Genomic DNA, 22,732 nt, shown 5'->3' on the forward strand with positions numbered 1-22,732 from the left:
GCATAGTCTTTACAAGTCCCTGATCTGAAATTTTGATGTTTTGAATTTCAGATCATTTTGTATTCAGATTTTGAATTGAGTCACACAGTTTGTAACCTTTACAATAGGATTATGTGTATACATATATACACATACAACCAGGCTATGTGCTGTTCCATATGTATCTACTTTAAAGGAAAACAAAATGGATGATTTAATTTTGTATGCTTAAAAATAAATTTTATACTGCCTTTTTTGTTTGGTTTTTGTGGCTCTGGAGACTGCACTCACTTGCCGGGCTTGCGCTCTGTAACTGAGTCAGCTAAGGCCCTGCTTTGCTTTTGTACTGAAGACACCAAATGATTTGTTTTCGTGATTTAACTTTGACAAAAAGATTTTTTAGGCAAACCTGTAGACTCTAAACTTAAAAGCATATCTATTTTTAAACCTTGAAGTGATCAAAGTTGGGGGATCTAAAAGAACGTACTTTACTTTTGACAGCAGCTTTTCCTATATGTGTAGCAAGTTTGCACACCTGGTTTGGTGTCTTGGATGACTGGGTTATTGACATCTTGTATGGGAATTAACGGTTCAGGAAGGCCTAGATTCTAGTCTAAACTTGGATGTGGGAACTTTGTGAAACAACTTGGTGTATCATCTTCTTGGTAGATGAATAATCATACAGAATTTTTTTTAGCAGTAAATTATTTTGGTTTCCATTTTGCTTAATTGTGCCCTTTTATCTCTTTAGCGCATTAAAGAGGAAAAACCGGAAAGTGACTTTCTGCCCCCCGCTGGAGGGACGTTTGACATCTCTGTCAGTGGGGGTAAGTGCCCTTGGCATAAACATAAGAGGAGTCGTCTTCTAGCTTAGATTAGACAGAGAAAGACAGAGAGTGTGATTGTGTACAGCACACCATTGAGGATTTTGAACTCACAATCTTCCTGTGTCTCATCCTTACACGACCTGGGATTTCAGTTACTTACCTATAGGCATAATTAGAATGTGTTGTCGGTGGGCAGGGTTAAGAAAGAACTTGTCTGACTCACCTAAGTGGTCTTTACTAATACAGAGAGTGTTACTATGTATACATCTGACTTACTTCCATAACTTCCATAAATACTAACAGCTTATTTTGGAAATTTAATCTGCTAGTAATAAATTTGCATTGTGTTCTCCATTTGTCTGTGTATGAAATCTGTTGTACATAATTTTCTTATAATTGATTTTGGTAACAAATTCTATTTAATGTGGATACTGTGTTTTCTTGTTACAGATATTGATGGTTTAATTACTCGGGCCTTGCTGACGGGCAATTTTGAGAGTGCAGTTGACCTTTGTTTACATGACAACCGAATGGCTGATGCCATTATATTAGCCATAGCAGGTGGACAAGAACTCTTGGCTCAAACACAAAAGAAATACTTTGCAAAATCCCAAAGCAAAATTACCAGGGTATGTTATTTTTCAAAATAAACTGTAGCCTACACATATTCAAATACAGGTATACTTTACAAAATTTTATATTAGCTGGGTAATCCTAGCACTCAGGAGGCAGAGGCTAGTAATCTCTGAGTTCAAAACCAGCCTGGTCTACAGAATGAGTTCTAGGACAGCCAGGGCTCCACAGAGAAACCCTGTCTCAGATCTGCCCTTCCCCCCTAAAGTTATATCTAGTTTTCAGCTGGGTCTGCATGGCCCAGGCTCTCTCTGTGCTCTCAGTCCTTCTGCCTCCTGAGTATTAGAAGTATAAGACTGTTTGTTACTCTGTTTATGAGGGTAATATCCTGTCATTGTTGTTGTTATTATTGATAATTGAGATACAGTAAGAAATTAAATTACTTGACACAGAAATGGTAGTTTATTTTGATATGAAACAGTTCCAGTGTTTTGACTCCCTTCTAAAACATTAAAAACATTTCCAGTGGTATAAAGTTAAAATGTAGTTCTCTCTTAACTTTTTCCAGAAGTGAGTGCACATGTTTCCATGCCTTTCTGCGTGTCTGTAGAATATTCCTGACAGAATCAAGGTCACATAAAGATCCACATGTCATCTTTGTTGACACTATCAGTGTAAACTTCTCCTGCATTGTTAAGGACTGTTAGAAATGTTTTTAATTATTCTACAGTAGTTTATGGTCAGGATGTGTTATGTCCCAGTTTGGGATTGTTCAGGCTCATGTGAACGTTTCCTCATGTAGGTAACAACATTGTTCTATATAGGAAGTAAGACTCTGTTATGCCTAAGGATTTGTGCAGTTTTCATTATTCAGTTACTGCAATCTCTGGCATAGCTCTGAACATTTTAAAGCTTGATGTTATTTTTCGTGTCTGAAAAAAGTAGTTTTGAAAATTTTTTTTCAGACAGGGTTTCTCTGTGTAGCCCTGGCTGTACTGGAACTCACTCTGTAGACCAGGCTGGACTTGATCCGCCTGTCTCTGCCTCAGTGTTGGTATTAAAGGCATGCACCACCATGCCCAGTGTGGACATTATTGTTGTAAAATTATTCTAATACTGAGTCTCAGGTGGCAGTCCCCAGGCCTTGCCTGTGCCCCTCTGTCCTGCCAGGCCAGCTGCCTGTCAGTTCCACCTTCCTTGCTACACTGCCTCTGCTTTTAAGGCTTTGGGTTTTGTTTTTTACATTTATGTCTTTTGTGTGTGCACACGATGCACATATGCCATGGAGTGAGTACTTGTGGAGGTCAGAGGACAGCTTGCATGAGGTGATTTCCTCTACCAAGAGGCCCTGGGGATTGACCTTGGGCTGTTAGTTAGCCTTGGTCCTCAGGCTTGGCGTCAATACTCTGTCCTGTTTTGAGGTCCCACTGGCCCTGCCCTGGTCTCTGACCTCTCTTTATGAAGTTCCTTGTCCTTCAAATGTCTCCCAAGATGCCATGCTTAGACAACATTTCCTGATTCATTAGACCCAGGAACAGCTTTCTGTTTTTTTAGTATCCTGTGCTTCTCTTCTGAGGCCCTTTATAAAATACATTGACATAATTTTCTTTTTGAAGGAAAAGTAGTGTCTGTCATTTGGTTCAAAGCATGTTTTCACTGTGCTGCTATTTGATTTGGTATGAAAACCATAAGTAGTCATTTTGAAAGGTGAGATTGCTCGGTTTGGGACATAGCAGCAGTGATTGCCCTAGGTTAGACCACAGCACTGCAGGAGTGTAAAGATTAGCTCATACTGATTTTTTTCTGTTTCCTTTCCCAAGCTTATCACTGCAGTGGTAATGAAAAACTGGAAGGAGATTGTTGAATCCTGTGATCTTAAAAATTGGAGAGAGGCTTTAGCTGCAGTACTTACTTATGCTAAGCCAGACGAGTTCTCGGCCCTTTGCGGTAAGAGACAAGCTCTGCGCGGAATGGTTACATAGGTGGCCGGGGCACTGCACAACTCAGGAGATTTACTAGAAATCTTTGTCTAATCACAGATGAGAATTGTAAAATGCAGAGGCAGGCAGTGCTAGCTGCTCACGCCTTTAACATATTCACGGGAATTTGATTCTCAGGAGGAGGAGAGACAGACAGATGGAGCGAGGGGATAGGAAGAGAAAATATGTCCATGCTTCTGAAGATACTGTTGAGCTGCTCACACCTCATACGCAGATGAAATGGGTATCTTCTTACCTTGCTTTTTTCTTGATTTACAGATCTTTTGGGAGCCAGGCTTGAAAGTGAGGGAGACAGCCTCCTGCGGACTCAGGCCTGCCTCTGCTATATCTGTGCGGGGAATGTAGAGAGATTAGTTGCTTGTTGGACAAAAGCTCAAGATGGTAGCAACCCCTTGTCTCTCCAGGTTAGTATCTTTTAAACAAAAGGTGCTTATAGTTTAGTGTGCCCTCAGCTGACTTAGTGTTGAGCTAGAAATGCTTGTTCTAGAAGCTTGCTGCTTTCACCTGTCTTATGCTTCTCTGGATGCATCACTGTGTGTTTTCATTGTCATCTTTGAAGAAGCCAGGTGTGAGATGACGGGCTAGTCAGGTGGGGGTGGAGCTGTCAGGCCAGAGGGTATAGGGCAGCTTACTGGAGCAGTAGGTGGCTTTCTCAAGCTCCTCCCTCTGGCAGAGAGCGCAGTCCAGCACTGAGGAGAGAAGTTACGATCAGGGAATAAGGTACGAGATAAAGGGAACTCAGGTTAGCTCTACCCACATAGGCTAGAGAGAGCCAAACTGTGGAAATTGTCCTAGGCCTCAAGTAGAGCTTAAAATTTCCCCCAAGGTACCCAGTGGGCAGTCTTACCGTAGCTCAGTATAGTATTTATTCTTTTCTCTGGAAAAAAATTTTATTCACAGTCATTGTTTTAAACATCATTCTTTTGAGACTAAAAGTCTGGTGTATTTTGATTTTCTTCTTTTTAAAGCATGCTTTTCCTTCCAAGTGCTTCTGAGAAGTAACATGTTTCTCACCTCTGGATGGAGGGGAGGGTGTCCTACACACTCTCAGAGCAGATCTCCCATTACAAGGCCTGCTCTCCAAGAACAGCTCCACAGCCTTTGTCACAACCATATTAGTCAGTCTGCATTATTGTAATGACTGGACCAGTTAACTTTTACAGAGAAAGGGCTTTATTTGGGTTCAGGGTTTGGAGAGTCCTGTCAAAGGTTGGGTAGGTAGCCCATGGCTTTGGGTTTCTGGCAATGGCAGCATATTGACAGGAGAACATGGCTGAGCCACAGGAGGCAGAAGAGCAACAGAAAGGAACCTAAGTGCACAGTTCCCTCAAGGGATATCTTCAGTGACCTATTTATTGGCCCCCACTGGGCCCCACTTCGTCCATGTTCTACCAGTCCGCAGTAGAGCCAGCTTTTGGAGGGAATTGAACGTGAGCAAGTGGTGAGCCCTTTGGAGGTGTCGTGAGACTTCATAGCAGTGATGTCGGTGCAGGAAACATGGCCTGCTGCTGGTTGTCATCCAGATGGTGCTCAGCTCTTGTGTGCTCTTCAAGTAGGGAGAGCATAGGCGCTGTACTTCCGGGAGACTTGGGAAGCTTAGTGACCGTCTCTCCTGCATCTTTGATGTATGTGTTGGAGTCTCTGATTGTCTCCTCCTCCTTTGCTTTTCTGATTTAGGATCTGATTGAGAAAGTTGTCATCCTCCGCAAAGCTGTGCAGCTCTCCCAAGCCATGGACACAAACACTGTCGGGGCTCTTCTGGCCGAGAAGATGAGTCAGTATGCCAGCTTGTTGGCAGCCCAGGGCAGCATTGCAGCAGCCTTGGCATTTCTGCCTGACAACACCAACCAGGTAACTAGTGTTCATCTTCATCATTGTTTTATTTTGTTTTTGAGACAGGTCCCTGGCTGTCCTGGAGCTCACTTTATAAACCAGGCTAACCTTAAATTTAGAGATACCCTGCCTCCGCCACCCTAGTACTGAATTATACCCAACTCACTTTTTTTTTTCTTTTTAAATTTTTTTTTTTTTTAAGAATCTAATGTTTTCAGGCTGGTCTTGAACTTACTATGAAGCTGAGGGTGGCCTTGAACTTGTGATCCTCCTGCCTCTACCTTCCCAGGGCTGCGATTATGGATGTGTGCCACTGTGACCAGTTGCTCTCATTGTACTGGTGTCTAAGACCTTCTACCTTTTGATTTAGACCTCTAGATCATCTAATCATGAAATCAAACCCTGTATTTTTAGTATCATGTAGAATTACGTATATTTTACTTGTTTTGAGACAATATCTTAAGACACTGTATAGTGAAAGCATTGAACTGGTGTCCTAACCAAGAGGTGCCATATGTCAAAGCCCTGACCCTGAAGTGACAAGTTGTACTGTGTGTTTCTGTCCTTTGGTGCCAGCCTGTAATATTGACTCATGAGTAGCAGTGTCTTTTCTAGAACACTCGACATAAGAACTTCGAAGGGGTCTCTTGAAAGATCCGATTCCTTCAAGAATAATTAATGTGCTCCTGTATAGCTGGATTAGTTCTGAGTTTTGCTTTCTTCCACTTCCTACAGCCAAATATCGTGCAGCTGCGTGACAGACTCTGTAGAGCACAAGGCAAGTCTGTGCCGGGACAGGAATCAGCTAAGAGTCCATATGAGAGGCAGCCGCTGTCCAAGGGCAGGCCTGGACCAGTTGCTGGCCACCCGCAGATGCCCAGAGTTCAGACTCAACAATATTATCCCCATGTGAGTGATATGGTCCAGGTGACGTGGGACCACATGTGTGCGTCTGTCCAAATGGATGTTTTAATGTGCTTGGTAAAATTGCAGTGAAGCTACACGGGTATATCGTCTCGCAGTTGGCACTCACTGGACCTGAGCGGGGTTTATGACCTGCTTCTCAATCACCTCTTTCATGCAGTTGTTTCTGTTTGGTTTAAATTAGTTTTAAATCTCCCTAGTGAGACTTTCTTCAGTCTCAGTCAGTCCTCCCTTACACATGTACCTCTGCTCTCTAATTCTACTGGACTCATTTAACAAAGAGTGTAGGGAAAGCAGTGAGAATGAATTAAGGACTTGGCTCGTTTTTAGAAGGCCTTTTCTGAGCCTTTTCTTTTTTCCATCACCAGGGTAAGTTCATCTTGTCCTCTGTAGCCACACAGTCAAGAGTAAGTAGACGACAAACATTGAGTGAACCAACTTACATTTTAAAGAATAAAGGCCATGACGAGTTGGGATCGGATTACTAGTTTTATTTAATCTTGTGTTTATGCCATAAAATGTGGTTGTATCGGTTTTTACAGTTTCACTTAGAAACTGTATTTACAGATCAACAGATAATCTTTTTTTTTTCCTTTCCTTTCTTTGACAGAGTCTTACTAGGTAAGCCCTCGATGGCCTGGAACTTAGTGTGTACATCAAGTATGGCCTTGAATTCATGAGTGAGATCTGCTTGCCTCTGCCTCCAGAGTGCTGGGGTTGAAGTGCGTGCTACCACACCCTCCCCTTCCTTCATATTCTTAAATGGAATATACTTTTTAAAAATAAAGTATGAATAGTCTTGACCGGTAGTGAAGTTGACGTTTCAGATAGAACAAATTGGTGATAGCATCAACAGGATTTTTTTTTTTTTTTCATTATAGGAAAAATAAATCTAAAATCATGAGAGACCTGAATCGGTTAACACTCTCTTTCTTGTACTTCGGATCAGTCCTTATTCAGAACTGAACAGGAACAGAGTTGATCAGATAGAACTCAGATACAGCTTTGCTATGGAGAACACTGTTTCTGTTTTTTTTTCCACCATTCATTTTGCAAGTACCTACTGCAGCTCTTCTGTGAGGGCCCAGCATTGGTCTTGCTGTAGGGAGTGACCTGGTAAACAAGCTACACAATTTCTCTCCCCTTATGGACATTGTACTTACAAAACCTGTCATGGAGATGGGGGTGAAATGTTGACCAGGACAACCGAGAGGTAGGATGTCACATGACCTTTCGGGGTTCAAGGCACAGAGATGTTATCTCTGCACTGCCCAGCTGGTTGAAGGCTAAACTTTGGTTAGAATTTTTAGTCAGCTGGTGTTTAGACTAAGATGGTTCTTGAGGTACTAATAAAGCAGGGCTTGCTCTACACGGGAGAAGAGAGCAGTTATTCTTTGTGCCTTTGGCCTCTCTCTCTCTCTCTCTCTCTCTCTCTCTCTCTCTCTCTCTCTCTCTCTCTCTCTGAGAAATGCTGAAAGCCTTTTAAAAGCTGTTGAATTTTGCTGGGCATAGTAGAATCTTCAAGCACCACTTGAAGATTTCCTTTCACTTGGGAGGCAGACACAGGTGGATCTCTGTGAGTTCGAGGCCAGCCTCATGTCCACAGCAAATTCCAGGCCAACCAGAGCTACATATTGAGATCCAGTCTCAAAGTAAAAGTTAACAAAATCACAGTTGTTTCACTTTTACCAATCTTGTATTTTGAGAAAAGCAGGTAAATTCCATCGTATGATCAGGGATTTTCTTGCTGAAAATCAAGTAGTGGAGGAGGGTGGTGGTGGTGTCGAGCTTTAAAGTGGGGTTTGAAAGCAGAAGGGGGAGGGGGAGGAAAGTCATTTTAAGTACATATGTCTATGCTGGAGTTCTGGAAAGATTTGCATACCAAAAAGAATTTTGATGGTTTTAGGAAGGGGCTGGAGAGATGGCTCAGCAGTTAAGAGCACTGACTGCTCTTCTAGAGGTCTGAGTTCAATTCCTAGCAACCATACAGTGGCTCACAACCATCTGTAATGGGATCTAGTGCCCTCTTCTGGTGTCTGAAGACAGTGACAGTGAACTCATATGCATGATATAAGTAAAAATAAATAAATCTTTAAAAACAAAAGTTTTAGGAAACTTTTTAGACCCAACTTGAGAATAGGCAGCATGGTGTAGTAGGGCCAGCTCGGTCTTAACTCCATCACCACTGAGTCCTGTAGACCTTAAAGTCACCTTTAGTAAGGGCTGGGGTCAGATGGGCAGTCTGCAGTCCTCCTCTCCTGTGGGGTTTGGCTGGATGACTGTGAGTCTTCCGAGGGAAGTAGACCATCCGCCTCGTGAATGGCCTCATGGAGCATGTTGCTGATTGTTGGTAGCACGGGAATGGGTTACTCAGGCTCCCGAGTGTCTTCTGTCTCTACCGAAGCACCTCTTCCCACTCACTCTGTATTTTTTACTTATGTACTTACTTATTTTGTATGTGTTAATGAATGCTTTACCTGCATGTACACCAGATTCCCTGGGCCTGGAGTCACAGATAGTTGTGATCTATCCTATAGGTGTTGGGAATTGAACCCCAGTCCTCTGGAAGAGTAGCCAGCTCTTAACCACTGAACTACCTCTGCAGCTTGCCTCATTCCCTCTCGAATGGGCTTGTTCTTTTGCTGATTGAGGTTTTCAACTGTTTTCCTGCCTCCCTCCAGCTGTTTTGTTGTGTTTCCTTTTGGAACCTGGTGGCCCTGGAAGCCATTGCTTTGCTACATGTAATCTTGCTGCTTTTACTTTTTGCTTTGCATCTTGCTATTATGCCCTTTTGAGTTGTTTGTTTCTTCTTTTAACGTTTTTATTTTTTATTTTCTGTGATTGGTATTTCTTTGTTCAATTCAGGTTAGAATTGCCCCTACTGTCACTACCTGGAGTAACAAAACTCCCACTGCCCTCCCCAGCCATCCACCTGCAGCCTCTCCCTCTGACACACAGGTATATCTGTTCCCTGACTATATATAACACTATATAGAACGATCACCTGATTATATAGATGATTATATAGCTTTCCCTTCCTCATTCCTCTCCAGTCCCTACTCTGCATCCACCTGCCTGCTCGGTGCATTTTATTGCTTGTGGGATACAAGTGGCAATTTTTAGTGCTATCAATTTATTTTCTTATCCTTTCTCTTTTTCTGCAGTTCTAAATTTACTTGAGCTAGAAAAATCTCAACCACGGTTCAAATAATGGTTTAAATAGAATTTTCTGAAGGTGTTTCTCTTTCTTATAAGCATTGCAGAAATGGAAGAAAACCAAAAGTCCCCTTATGCTATTTATCTCCAGAGTCCGGACCAGTAAATGGAAGTTAGTAGAGATGAAACTTCTGGTGTTCCCACAGTGTTCTCGACCCTGTTATGAGGCCATTGCTGTTGCTGATCCCTGCAGTCAGTTTGGACCTTTAGATCACTCAGAACGGGTTCTGAGCAAGATAGTATAGGCAAAATGCAGCTTTCTCATATAATGGATTTAAAAAAATAAACACCAATTCCATTTCAGAGACTGCAAGGCTATTTGGTGACACTTGATCCCAAATATAATCTTCCTTTTTACTCTATTCTCATTTCCCAGGGAGAAAATCCTCCACCTCCAGGTTTCATAATGCACGGCAATGTTATTCCAAATGCCACTGCCCCGCTGCCTGCATCCCCTGGCCATATGCACAGCCAGCTACCGCCTTATCCACAGCCACAGCGTAAGTAGTGCAGCTGCGAGCCTCACAGTAGCATGCCTCCCGTCATTTACTGAGCGGCAACTAAGCCATGGTCAAGTCGGTTCTGACAGATAAAATCAGGGCGCTAGGATGTCGCTCAGTGCTAGAGGGCTTGCTTAGAGTTCAGTTTCTAGTGCCAGGAGAGAGGGGAAGTGGGGAATAGACATACACGAGAGATGGAGAGAGGGAGTTCAGAGTCTGTGCTAGGAAGTAGCTGCTGTACCATCCTGTTCAGAACACTGGTGTCCTCTGTTCCTGGCTCATGTATAAGGCCTGTAAAATAGATAATGTATCTTGTGGTTTGGTATAGACAGAGAGAGATACAGAAATTAGCCAGTATATATTCTTTTTCTTCAGACAACATGACACAAACCACAGTTTTGGCAAGTTGGTTCATGGGACATTTGTGGTTTTATTTACTCTTTTTATTATTTTATTTATTGTTCTTTTATTGTTGGTTTCCATTTTATTATTGTTAGCTTTATTTAGTGTAGACTTTTAAGAATAAATTTAGCTTTACAGAAAAATTGAGCAGAAAGTACAGGGCACCCACATATGCTCAACCATACAGAAAGTACAGGGTACCCACATGCTCACCCACAGACTCTGCATCCTGCTCTCCAGCAGTATATGTTTTGTGGCAGCAAACAAATGATGATATTGTCCTGTGCCAAAGCCCAGACTTGATGTGTACACTCTTAGGTTTGTATGTTCTGTGGACTTGGACAAAGAGAGCAGTTATAGTTGAAAAAAATAAAAAGTACAGCCAGGCATGAGGATGCATGCCTTTAATCCAATCCCTTGGGGTGGGGGTGGGGAGTAGGGTAGAGGTAGGCAGAGCTCTTGTGAGTTTGAGTCCAGCCTTGTCTACATAGTTTCAGGACAACCAGGGCTATGTAAAGTGACCTTATCACAAAAGAAGAAACAAAACAAAACACAAAAAACTACTGTTTTACAACTTCAAACCAAGAGCCTAAATAACACAGGGAAATTATAAGATTAAACAACTATTAAAAGTTAAGAACAAAGGTCCTAAACAGGTATTAGGAAAACAAGATGCCCGTAACCGTTACTGATCCAAATGAGGGTTTTCTGGGCTGCAGGGATACTTGGTATACATGTACATTTCATGCAGTGCTCCGTGTAGTTTCTGGGTAGCAGATGCCCCAGGCGCACACTGCAGGGCCTCACCCTGCCCCTCTCCCCTTCCTGCCTGTGCAGAGTGTTAGCCTCTGTCAGGAGGGTTGCTGGTGGAGGCTGAAGTCTTGAGCTACCAGCAGACTCTAGGGTTTTCCAGAAAAGCTCTGGGTCCACGCGTCCTCATGGCTTCATCTGGTGGCTCGTAGCTGTCTTGGCAGTCTTAGGAACAGGCAGTCCTGTCAGCTCCTGGATCTGATGGTCCATGTTTCTCAGAGGTAGCATGCAAAGGCTTTGTGTTGTTATTGTTTTCTGTTTATTTTTGAGGTGCTGGAGATGGAACCCAGGTTGTTTCCTGTGCTAGCTTTTGGTCTTACTGTTGTAAGATGAATGATTAAAACCATTTTCCTATGTTGTGATTACTTTTTTCCTACTTCTGTGTGAGTAAATATGTAACTAATTAAAGATTTCTGTTTCTTCCCTTGATGTAGCTTACCAGCCAGCCCAGCAGTATTCCTTCGGAACAGGGGGGTCAGCAGTTTATCAGCCTCAACAGCCTGTTGCTCCTCCTGCTTCTAACGCTTACCCTAACACCCCGTACATCTCTCCTGTCGCTTCCTATTCTGGGCAGCCTCAGATGTACACAGCACAGCAAGCCTCCTCACCTACCTCCAGCTCTGCTTCTTCATTCCCTCCCCCCCCTTCCTCTGGAGCATCCTTCCAGCATGGCGGACCAGGAGCTCCACCATCATCTTCAGCTTATGCACTGCCTCCTGGAACAACAGGTACACCGCCTGCTGCCAGTGAGCTGCCTGCGTCCCAAAGAACAGGTCTGCGCTTGGAAGGGATTTGCTTGGGCCTCCTGTTTGATGAGCAGAAGGGTGGGTGGAGGGGCATAATTTCCAAGTGTTTGTGAACTGAGTATCTGTCGGTTGAGTTTTATAACAAATTCTAGACTTTTGCATGAATGTGAGCCTCCCATAACGAACATCAGCTACTAAATGAAGACAACCTTAGACTAGCACTTCAGAATACTAAGACTGTATAACCTGCTGCTGCATTGACTTTAAAAAGTAGAACATTAGTTGGCAAGACGAATGATAGTTGGAATCAGATTTAGTGGGTACTGTTATGTGAAGTGCAGAACTTTGGAGGGTGGGGCAGGGGGTAGGTGGGGCATCCTGAGATTTGAACGTAGGCCTCAAGTGCTATCGAAATGCTCTGCTGCTAGGCTGTGTCTCCAGCCCGTTTCTTTACGTGAGCCGAAGTGTGCTCAGTGTTCTTGCAGGCCGCCTCAGTGCAGGTTGTTCACTTGCTGCAGGTCTGACAAGCTGCTAGGAAAGATGTGGCTTCTGGAGTTGTCCTCTGATCTCCATAGACACAAGTAAAGAAGTGTAAGAAAGTAAGGAAACTTAAAGTAAGGCCCTGGTTTGTTGGTGTTGACAGTGCCCTCTTCAGATTATAATAGATGTTCAAACTAGTGGGGCAAAAGGATGGAGTAAGACTCGTTTAACCCTGATCCTGAAGCTCTTCTGGGAGAGTCTGTTCTATGGTTTTCTGCTTTAAATGCTAAGCAGTAAATCTAACTCATAAAAGTTTATCATAAGCCCATGATAGAAGCATTTTTTTCAAATAAATACAATAATATGGATATAAAATATTTTAAAATATTACTAGTTTTAAAATCTTGTAATTGATCCCAGAATTATAAATGCACCTCTTTCCTCATTTTATAATATGTAATATTAACATACAAAAGGCAAAAATTAGACACTACAAGCATTGTCTTGGCTTTATCTGTGGAAGCTCAGCAGATGTTGATACCGTATACTACCAACCCCATATGTGATAAACTGGTTATTAACTGAGGATGATAGGAGATTGACAGTAACTAAGAACTCAAACAGCAGACTGCAGCCACTTGCCAGCATCAGGACAGTCTTCACTCTGGGGCCTTGTTCACTGAGGTAAGGGTGGTCCGTACAGTAGTGACATTCTGGACAAACAGACAGCTTGTACTTTGTCTTGAAGTGAGTGTATCCAACTTCTCAGATATTGCTTACAAATGTTTAATATTCCACTTAATAACTGCAGACATATTGACCATGGAAGAGAAAACTACATAGAAGGAGAGAGCCTACCACACACATTTCAGTAATGTACCACAGACACACCTTAGTGCTGTGATGGTTACAGAATGAGTGCTAGCTCCTAGAGCTCCAAAGCTGCCCTTGTAACGTGGGGAGCAACCATTCTAAGCAGCTGGAGAGGACTCTTCTGTAGAAGACAGTGTGGGCTCAAGGAAACACCCTCTTAAGCAGTGCAGAAAGAAGAAGAGAAGCTCACTTTTATTAAAATGCCTTGGGCATGACCTGGCATTTGCTGTATGTCTTGCCTTCAGTCCTCACAACCCTGAGAAACAGAACTTCTTAGTCTTGGCGCTCACACATTGCTCTCCTGTTTAACCTGGCTCTGCATCCTTGCTGCTCGTTCTGTGCCGGGAGTTGGAGTTCTTGTGTCAGCATAGAAACTTCTCAGTGGTGGGGTTACAAGAATGCCCCAGCACCATTGCTGGAGGCTTTTGTCACTTTCTAATAGAAAATAAATATTTGCACAGAAAATAAAACAGTGCACAGCATTGTTTTCTGCCTTAGGCAGAAGTGCGTTTGCCGTGAGGTATGTCCGCTGTGCAGTTGTGAGCTGGCTGAGAGGCAGAATGGCTACTAGGAAGAGCACCCACACTGACATTCCCTGGTGTGCAGCATGCACTGTGTTTGCCTCACTGACTGGTCACCTCCTGCATGTAACCTCCTGTCATTGTAGTTACTGTTACCTCACCATGCTTTCATTTGGGATTTCCTAAAGGTTTTGTTGAAGTTACGTAATTGAGACTAGAACGTTTGTTATATTGTAATGTGTCTTGGATCATGGTTTTTTTTTTTTTTTTTTTTTTTTTTTTTTGAGATTTAGAAATTCCAGTTTACCAGTGGGTAATTACTGTTAGATCTTACAGATTTCTAAGCCTCCTGTGAATATATGAGGTTGTATGGCAAAGGCTCATAGAAATGGATGTTGCAGTTAACAAAACATTTATTCAGTCAGTTGTTAATGAGAACCTGTGATTGGAATTATTGAAGAAGTAGAGAGACTGAAAAGAACAGTGTATTTCTAAGGAATAACAAGTAATCCTAGAAGATAAAATTTTGTATCTGTGTCAAGTTTTGAATAGCCCCATGTAGTAGGATAAGGAGTTTCTAGTGAGAGTCTAGTGAGAGACCCTGGACTGCTAAGTGGATGGCCTAAGTGGCACTTTCAGGAGAGTAAGCTGGAGGTTTCCTCATGGGACAGATTGGGACACATTGGCAGAATTAAAGGCAAGACACATGCTGCCCCCAGTCCTGGGGTGAAGTGGCAGAAGTGCAGGTCCCTTGTGACAGAAAGTGGTCCCTGCTTCACTGTCTAGGATGAGTGACTGCTGTTTGACTCTGTTTTTTCTTTTCCAGTCCTTGGTTTACTTTGTGTTTGTTTACAAGAGAAAACACTTTCAAAAATATGATGGCCTTAGAGCTTGCCAGCTGACCCACTCACTGTCTCTGGAGTCTCCGTGCCCCTCTGATTCTGATTCACTGCTAACTGCGTCTGACTTTGTTAGGACCTCCGTGCTGTCACTAAGGGACCATGTTAAAGCTGCTCCTCACACTTACTTGTGCTGCAGCTTGGTGAGAGCAGAGCATGCCCAGGCGCCTGCTTGGAAGCTAGAGAAGTGGTTGGCGTCCCTTCCCCATCTGTGAGCAGGGTGAGGCAGAGGGCTCACAGCTCAGGGCAGGTCTCTTGGCTCCTGCTTTGCCCACTGAAGCTGGTTGGTTTCTGAGACTGTGTGTGCAGATGATTGTACCTGCTTCCAGGCTTCTGAGCCTGACAGTGGGCAGTGTGTGGTCACTGTTTACTCTTCCCCACAGCTGGAGGCTTGACAGCAACACTGCTGTCACTTAAGAACTCGATGGAAAGATAACATTAGGTCCTACCTTAGCCTCAGGAATTACTCTGCTTGAGCAGGTTCTCAGTTGGCTCAGGTCCACGGTTTTGAATTATGTCAACATGACACACTTGTCGGCATGTTGTGTAAGTAGGTAGATGTGCCCTGGGGATGTGCTGAGCTCCATTGTCACAGAGAGTCTGTCAGGACGAGAACCAGGGCAACACTGGGTTTTACATGAAGGGGAACCTCTCTCAGGAGAACAGCTAGTAGGAGGGGACAGTGCCATTTTAAGAGTCGCATTTGATAGAACTTAAAGGAATTAACAACAACAACAAAACCAAAACCAAAAGGGGGGAAAAGCTAATGACCTTCTTAATTGGATAGAAGACATGTCACATGACTTGACTTAAAAGTAAGTTTTAGGACAAATGTGGTAGTGGATATCTGTAATTCCAGCTAAGGCAGGGGGATCATGAGTTTAAGGTCAGCCTACGCTACTTAGTGAGCAGCCTGGTCTACATTGAGAGCAGACCAGGCTATCTAGTTAGAGACTGTCAATAAGTAAGTTTTTAAAAATTGTAAAGTTTTGTTCCTTTGAGGTTAGTTTGCTTTTTCTAGGTCCTGTTAAGCAGGGAAGAAAAAGTATAAAGTGATAACTTTAGAATGTCTTCCATAATACCATCTAAGTGACTCTTACATTTTGTCTACAGAAAATCAGTCTTTTCAAGACCAGGCATCTCTATTGGAAGGTGAATTGGTTGTAAAACATACTTTAGTAAATAACTTAATCATTAAATACAGCTAATGAATGAGATTAACGATAATGCATGTGATCAGTATCATTTTTTATTTGGCTTATTAATTGAATCAAATTTTACAAGTGATTAAATGTATATAACGACCCCCAGCTTTCAGGCTTGGATGTCGGCTTCCGTAGTGAGCATCACGACAGCACTGATGTGCAGCTGCAGACATGAGGTGCTGGGTGACATTTCAGTGACCGCTCTGCGTGGTGGCACGCTCAAGAAGTTGTTAAGCAGACACAGTAGCTTGGACCAAGTCCTGACTGTTCAGAGCCCTGTTCGGCCGGTCTCATGGTGAATTTGTTGGAAGTTCTGTTGAACAACAAAGCAACTAAGTCCATAGTGTTTAGGGAAAGAGCTGACCTTGTTTGGTTTCTTTGGTTTGCCAAGCAATTTTGTTGTAATATAATATTCATATCAGCTCAGCAAGCAAGGGGGGGTGGGGGGTCCCAACAGCTACTCACTTTGTGTCTTCACAAGCTCACGTACACACCGAGCTGTAACAGCCGTCTGCTTCCAGGGTGAGGTGGAAAGTAATCAATCACCTTGTAAGTTGGAGGCTGTCCGATTTCAGCACGTGACGTAGTGTGCTGGCACTGCAACAGGGGGCTCCACTGATGCCTTCTTACCCCGAGATGCCAGCATAGTGGGTTTTCAGTTTCTGAGGAAGCTTACTGTATTTGATCATAGTTTCATATGGCAGGAAATGATAAGAGTTGCTATTGTCCTTCTGTAGTTGGGCTCTGTTGCTGTTTTGGTGTTTGTCCTGTGTTACTGGGCATGGAACCCAGGCCTCTCATTCTGGGCAAACATTCCATCATTGAGTTGTTCTAAACAACAGAACCATGTTGAGCATCTGTGCTGGCGTGTGTGTTGAGTTGCTCTCTTGGCAGTAGAGGGCTGCCTCCTTTATTTTTCTTTGTCCGTCGAATATGACAGCTCTGCAGAAACACACTCTGCCAACCTACTTTTCCTTTCTCAGGAGAGAAGGGAGAACTGACTTTGAAGGCTGGCTGTCAGTTTAGACATAGGCCCAAAGCTTAGGACAGTCCCTTTACATAGCAGTGCTGTCAGGATACGTGCCCTAAGGCAAACCCTGTGTGACCCCAGCCGATTGATAAAGCCTGTGTTGCAATTACCTCACAGTTAAGGAGAACTTTTAGGACCCTGAAGGAAAATGTCTTGTGTTCTAGGTCCTCAGAATGGTTGGAATGATCCTCCAGCTTTGAACAGAGTACAGAAGAAGAAGAAGGTAATGGAGGCAGCTCTCTACCCAGTGCATGTCTTTGTCTATACCACGTGGAGCACACCACACTTAACCAATGACTTGAAGGGCAAAGCTTGCCAGTTAATGTATATAAAATGCTTCATACCAAGTTTTCTTCTGCTCCATGGTAAAAGGAGGGAAGGTAGAGAGTATCATCAAAGCCGTAACCTGCGCTGTGGGTGACACTCAGCTGTAGTCCCCATGCCTGGGAGGATGAGGCAGACAGGCAAGCAATTTTTCACTCAGCCATCTCTCGAGCCCCTTGAAATAATTTTTTTTAAAAAAAAGTGTTTCTGATTTTTTTTCCTCTGTGTGTGTGTGTGTTTGCCTGTGCCAGCCACACACTCATGAGTGTGCCACAGGAGACATTGTAGACCTTGTAGAGTTGGTTTTTCCTTTCATCATGTGAGTCCCAGAGATTGAACTCAGGTTCTTGGGCTTGCTGGCAATTTCCACTGAGCAATTTTGCTGTCCCTGTCACAAATAACATTAAATGAAGAAATGCCCTGTACATTATTTATAAGTTAATATTTTTTTTTACAAACTATTGAATATAAATGATATATTTTTTTTCTGAAGCTATATATATTGTAAATTCTTGGTGATTTCATTCTCCAAGAATAGAGGCTAGAACAGAACACTGGGAGACATTAAGTCAGTAAGAAAACCCCAACAAAAAGCCAATAATAATCTGATACTTCATCTGCTGTTTTTAGTGCCAAGTAACAGCTACTTAGTGATCTGTGTGGAATTACATCTTGTTGTCATGTAATGTGTGCAAATGCACACATGAGTACACATGCATGATACGTTGCTTCCTGTAGATGAAATGTATGTTATTAGGAGTCTGTGAGAAGACAGGGGGATGACCCTGAGTTAGCACAGTAGGTCTACTTCGATGCTTTACTCTGGAATTCTGCGTAAAATTTCATTTGAAACATTCTGCTAAGAACTGTAACTATGGGGTACTCCCAGGCTTTTACTTCTGTTGGCTAAGGAGATGCTTTTTTTTTTCCTTTTCTTACTTCTGCTGCTATAACTTTTTTTTCATCTTTTAAAAGATGCCTGAGAACTTCATGCCTCCTGTTCCCATTACATCACCAATCATGAACCCTTCGGGTGATCCCCAGTCTCAGGTGCTGCAGCAGCAGCCTTCAGCTCCAGGGCCACTGTCAAGCCACGCCTCCTTCCCGCAGCCACACCTCACAAGCGGCCAGCCCTTCCATGGTGTACAGCAGCCTCTTGCTCAAGCAGGCATGCCACCGTCTTTCTCCAAGCCCAACACTGAAGGGGCCCCAGGAGCGCCCATTGGAAACACCATCCAGGTATCAGTAGATCTGTAGGAGTGCATGGGGAAACGGCTTGGTTGGTGTGAACTTACACAGTTCTTCAGTGTTTGCTTCAAAATGGCAACTCCATTTTAAGAGACTGATGGTACATGTATATTATTTTTTAATGGCATGGCTATACGTAAACCTAGACAAGAGTTACCTATTTTGGGAGTGTATGTTTACTATGTCTCAGTAACTACAGTGTTTTCTTCATCTAGTTAGTACACAAGTTAAGATTGGCTAAGTCACCACTATATTTGAGGCTGCTAAGCGAAAGCTGTTTTTATAGGTTTTTTTTTTAAATGCTAAGTATAAATGTTATGAGTTATGTCATTTAGTGTGTGCACTGAAATACCTACTAAGCTAAGCTGAGTGTGGATACACACAGTTTTCAGGCAGATCTCTAGGTTCAGGGCCACCAAGGTCTACAGAATGAATTCCAGAACAGCCAGAGCTACACAGAGATATCCTTTCTTAAAAAACTTAACTAAGTTAGCCTTACCTCTAGATAGACACATTCGTGTGTGCTTTTCACAGAAAAAGTTAGTTGGCAGAGTCCCAGAAGTTGAAAACTCTGCAGGTTTCCTACTCTCCTTAGAAGGACAGCGTGTTTTGACCAGAACATAAGAGTGTAAAGAGCTGGGGTCAGTGGTCACTGTGAGGAACAAAGCAGCCTGCCTGGGAAACGCTGGCTCTGCTGCCTCTGTCTTAGCCATGCAGCCTGTGGCTGAGGGCATCCTGCCTCAAGACGCTTTCAGGACTACAAGTTCTAGCACCTGTTTGGGCTTACTCACTGTTTGTCCAGAACATTATGGCTTCCTGTTCTGAATGGGTAACAGTTACCACATCCAGAGCTCCTGCGCTCAGAGTCCTCACTCTCCAGTCTCACTGGCCTCCCTGTGTCCCAGTGTATGGTCTGTGGCCCTTCCTGTCTATGTTATTCCTTTTGTCTAGAATGTTTTTCTCTCCTTACTTAAGTGGTTAGCCAGGTTCATCTTATGTATTTGAGTTACAGTGTCTTTGAGTTCCCATAAGCATCAACTTTTTAAAGAATTTATTCATTTTTATTTGTTCTCTTTACATCCCGATCTCTGTCTGCTTTCCAGTCCTCCTCCCCACAGTCCCTGCCCCTCCCTCTTCCGTCTGAGAGAGTGGAGTGCCCCCTCACCTAGGTATCCCCCAACCCTGGCATATAAAGTCTCTGCAGGGTTAGGCTCTTCTCCCACTGAGGCCAGACCAAACAGCCAAGCTAGGGGAACAGATCCCACACACAGGCAATAGCTTTAGGGACAGCCCTCATTCCAGTTGTTTGGAACCCACATGAAGGCCAGACTGCACATGTGCTATATCTGTGCAGGTGGGGTGTGGGGGCTAAGCATCAACCTACTGTAGGTACATGGTCACAGGTCTTGCCAGTTTTAAGCTTTGCATCTTTCCCAGTGGCCTGTGAACCATTTTAGGACCGAGGTCATTTTTATGTTGGCTCACCGGTTCGTAGCTAGCTCTGGTGCATACTTGCCTGGTATTTTTTTGAGTGAGTAAAAGAATTGACGGATGAGGAAAAGTGCAGGAGAGAAGAGTCCCTGTGTGCCTGTCCTTTGCTGTCACTGAGCTGTGTCACGGTCCCCTCAGTCTTCTTGGAGTCATCTCATAGGTTTTATGTAATCAATACCCTTTAAGAAAAGTAAAAGAGTAGTCAGGTGTGGCCCACAATTGTAGCACTTTGGAGATTAAGGTAGGAGAATCCCCATGTTTTCAAGCTAGCCTGGGTGTTACTGCAAAACGTCTCAAAAAAAAAAAAAAAAAAAAAAAAAAAAACTGTAAAGGGAGTGAAAGCATAGCAGAATACCAGGATAAATACAAGTGAGGGACAAGTGTGTGTGTGTGTGTGTGTGTGTGTGTGTGTGTGTGTGTGTGTGTAATGCAGGAATTGATCCCTGGACCTCACGGTTATTGGACAAGCATTCTGCCACTTAGCTAGGACCCCAGCCCTTAGTGTATACAGACCAAAGCTGTCCAAGGAGCCCTAGTGCCTCCTACTGGCCTCTTACCCATTTCTTCACAAGCCCCTGAGTTCACATGTTAAACCTTCATTTTATTTTAACAGATCTGCTTCTAAGGCAGTTGGTTCTCATCTCATAGAATCAGAACTTTGTATATTAAAGCACTTTCTGGCCATTTCTCATTGTTTTTATAACATTAATTCTTTCAGCACGTGCAGGCTCTGCCAACAGAAAAAATTACCAAGAAACCTATTCCATACGAGCACCTCATTCTAAAGACTACGTTTGAGGATCTCATCCAGCGCTGCCTCTCCTCAGCTACAGACCCTGTATGTGTTCTTCTTCTCATAGTTCACTTCAGTACAAATAGAACCTGGGGCTGGGGAGTTTGTTCAACACTGTTACAGCTGCAGAGAACCTGGGTTTCATTCCCAGCACCCACATGGCACCTCACAGCATCTGTAACTCCACCCCCAGGATATCTGAGGCCCTCTTCTGACCTCTGAAGGCACTGCATACATGTGGTGCATAAACATGCAGGCAAATCATGTGTATACCTAAAACTGTAAAACACATTTTTTTGAAGTCCTTTGTGGTGCTTCTACGGTACTGAAAGAGCTTGCCTCCACTGCATTGATAAACAGAGCTTCGGCATCCTGAGTGTAGGATTCAAGTATAACTCCTGTTTTTCCTCTCCTGTAGCAAACCAGGAGGAAGCTGGATGATGCCAGCAAGCGCCTGGAGTTCCTATACGACAAGCTTAGGGAACAGACAGTAAGTTTGGGGGGAAGAGGTGAATTATGACAGTCCATTATTCTTTGTTGCTAATATAGTGACTTAGCAACACTGTCACTCTGTGTGGGGCATGGCAAAATTGTCATGAAAGGTACAGAATGGTCTTCCCAAATCCCATTTGTGTGAGGTGGAGGAGGGAGAACATAAGAGGTGAAATTAGCCCTTTTTGTAACAAAGATCAGAAATGGAAACTGGACAGTGTTGGGCCCAGGGTAACTGGCCTGATGCTCATTTTACATGGCCCATGTATCAGAAACCAGAGACAAGGCAGGGCAAAACAGAAGTACCCTGTTTTCTAGAGAAGATTCTATCATTCTCTGGAGTCTAAGACTCTTGATCCTTTTCTCTCACAACAGCTGATATAGAAAGGCAAAACCAGATGTTGCTACCAGTTGGCCAGGGTAATGCTCTGTGACTGTGAAGAGCAGTCACAGCAAGGAATCACTGTGGTCCTCTTGAGCTGACCTGCTGTCCTTTGGAAGTTTAAGAATAAGCGCTATGTTTGGAGTGGACAAAGCTGCGTTTTGTAGTGACCCTGTTCACCATGCTCAGTCTCATCTGATGATAACATTTTTCTCATGAGATCCAACACAAAAAGAGCTGATCTCATAGGAAGGGCGTGCTCTGTGACTGATCCAAAAGAGAGCCTTTTACTAAAGTGAGTTGTTCTGAGTGTCGCCATGCCAGAGAGTTAGACTGATCTAACTCTAGTTAGGTGAGCCAGTGTGCTAGGTGCAGGATCGTCAGAAGTGTGTCTTCAGCTGCATAGTTCAAGGCTGGCCCAGCATTCTGGAGACTCTGCGGCATAAAGAGACAGTGAGCAAGTGAGGGAGAGGACGTAGCCATGGGTAGCAGCATGGGCCAGAGATCCCAGCTCCTGGTGAGAATGTGAATCCAGCCTGGGCAACGTAGTGAGAGCTAGTTGCAAAGAAAAAAAGGCAAAACAAATTTTTAAAATGCCAGAAGAGAAGGTAGACTTATAAGAAGTGACTGAGGGTCTGAATGGGCTCAGGTTAGCACTTGTCTAGCACATGGAAAAGCCTGCATTCCATCCCCATCATCACAGAAGAACAGGAGGAAAAGCTAAGGAAGAGCTGGTAAATTGTGCTGTGTGCCCATGGCTGTTGCCTTGTTGTCAGGGAGACGACAGAAGGTTCAGGTCTGCTGTAGAAAGCTTCAAGTAGCTGGAGCGGCAGATCTGTGGTGTCATGATATACAGCCTTCCTGGACTCACAGAAAATGTTACAGGCTCTGGCTAACAACCGGAGAAGAGAAGGAAGACTCTTCATGGAAAGAGGTGTGAGCAGCTCAGCTTGCAGGAGTAAGTCAGTAAGGAAAGGCCTGCTCTGCAGCACTGGAGTCCATGAAGGACGTGTCTCACGGGCACCTCTCTCGCCAGCCTTCTGCATTAAAGGATAACTTTTGGCTTAAAACAGTTCAAAATGCTGACTAGTTATGCATTCATAAAGAGTGGCTTGGGCTTGGTGTAAACCTCTGGGTTAATGCTCGCAGAGCATTGTGGGACACCCTAAGGTGACTCCCTCTCC

At 43.6% G+C, this 22,732-nt stretch overlaps 1 protein-coding gene across 33 annotated transcripts in view; it reads left to right on the plus strand.

The window, feature by feature from the left end:
- Window positions 1-22,732, plus strand: part of Sec31a (SEC31 homolog A, COPII component) — a 50,837-nt gene that overhangs the window by 27,491 nt on the left and 614 nt on the right. For 6 of the 33 annotated variants that reach the window (XM_076926388.1, XM_076926378.1, XM_076926389.1 and 3 more), the window contains 12 exons: window positions 731-806; window positions 1,257-1,435; window positions 3,200-3,326; window positions 3,638-3,783; window positions 5,057-5,230; window positions 5,948-6,121; window positions 9,729-9,852; window positions 11,499-11,837; window positions 16,983-17,041; window positions 18,118-18,381; window positions 20,600-20,719; window positions 21,093-21,164. In XM_076926388.1, coding sequence (XP_076782503.1) covers window positions 731-806; window positions 1,257-1,435; window positions 3,200-3,326; window positions 3,638-3,783; window positions 5,057-5,230; window positions 5,948-6,121; window positions 9,729-9,852; window positions 11,499-11,837; window positions 16,983-17,041; window positions 18,118-18,381; window positions 20,600-20,719; window positions 21,093-21,164 — 1,854 coding nt within the window. Of the gene's footprint in view, window positions 1-730; window positions 807-1,256; window positions 1,436-3,199; window positions 3,327-3,637; window positions 3,784-5,056; window positions 5,231-5,947; window positions 6,122-9,001; window positions 9,095-9,728; window positions 9,853-11,498; window positions 11,838-15,696; window positions 15,736-16,982; window positions 17,042-18,117; window positions 18,382-20,599; window positions 20,720-21,092; window positions 21,165-22,732 lie in introns of all 33 variants that reach the window. The other 27 variants (XM_076926395.1, XM_076926366.1, XM_076926370.1 and 24 more) reach the window with 10 other exon arrangements.

This window comes from Arvicanthis niloticus, chromosome 27, assembly GCF_011762505.2.
Source record: "Arvicanthis niloticus isolate mArvNil1 chromosome 27, mArvNil1.pat.X, whole genome shotgun sequence".
Taxonomy (NCBI): Eukaryota; Metazoa; Chordata; class Mammalia; order Rodentia; family Muridae; genus Arvicanthis; species Arvicanthis niloticus.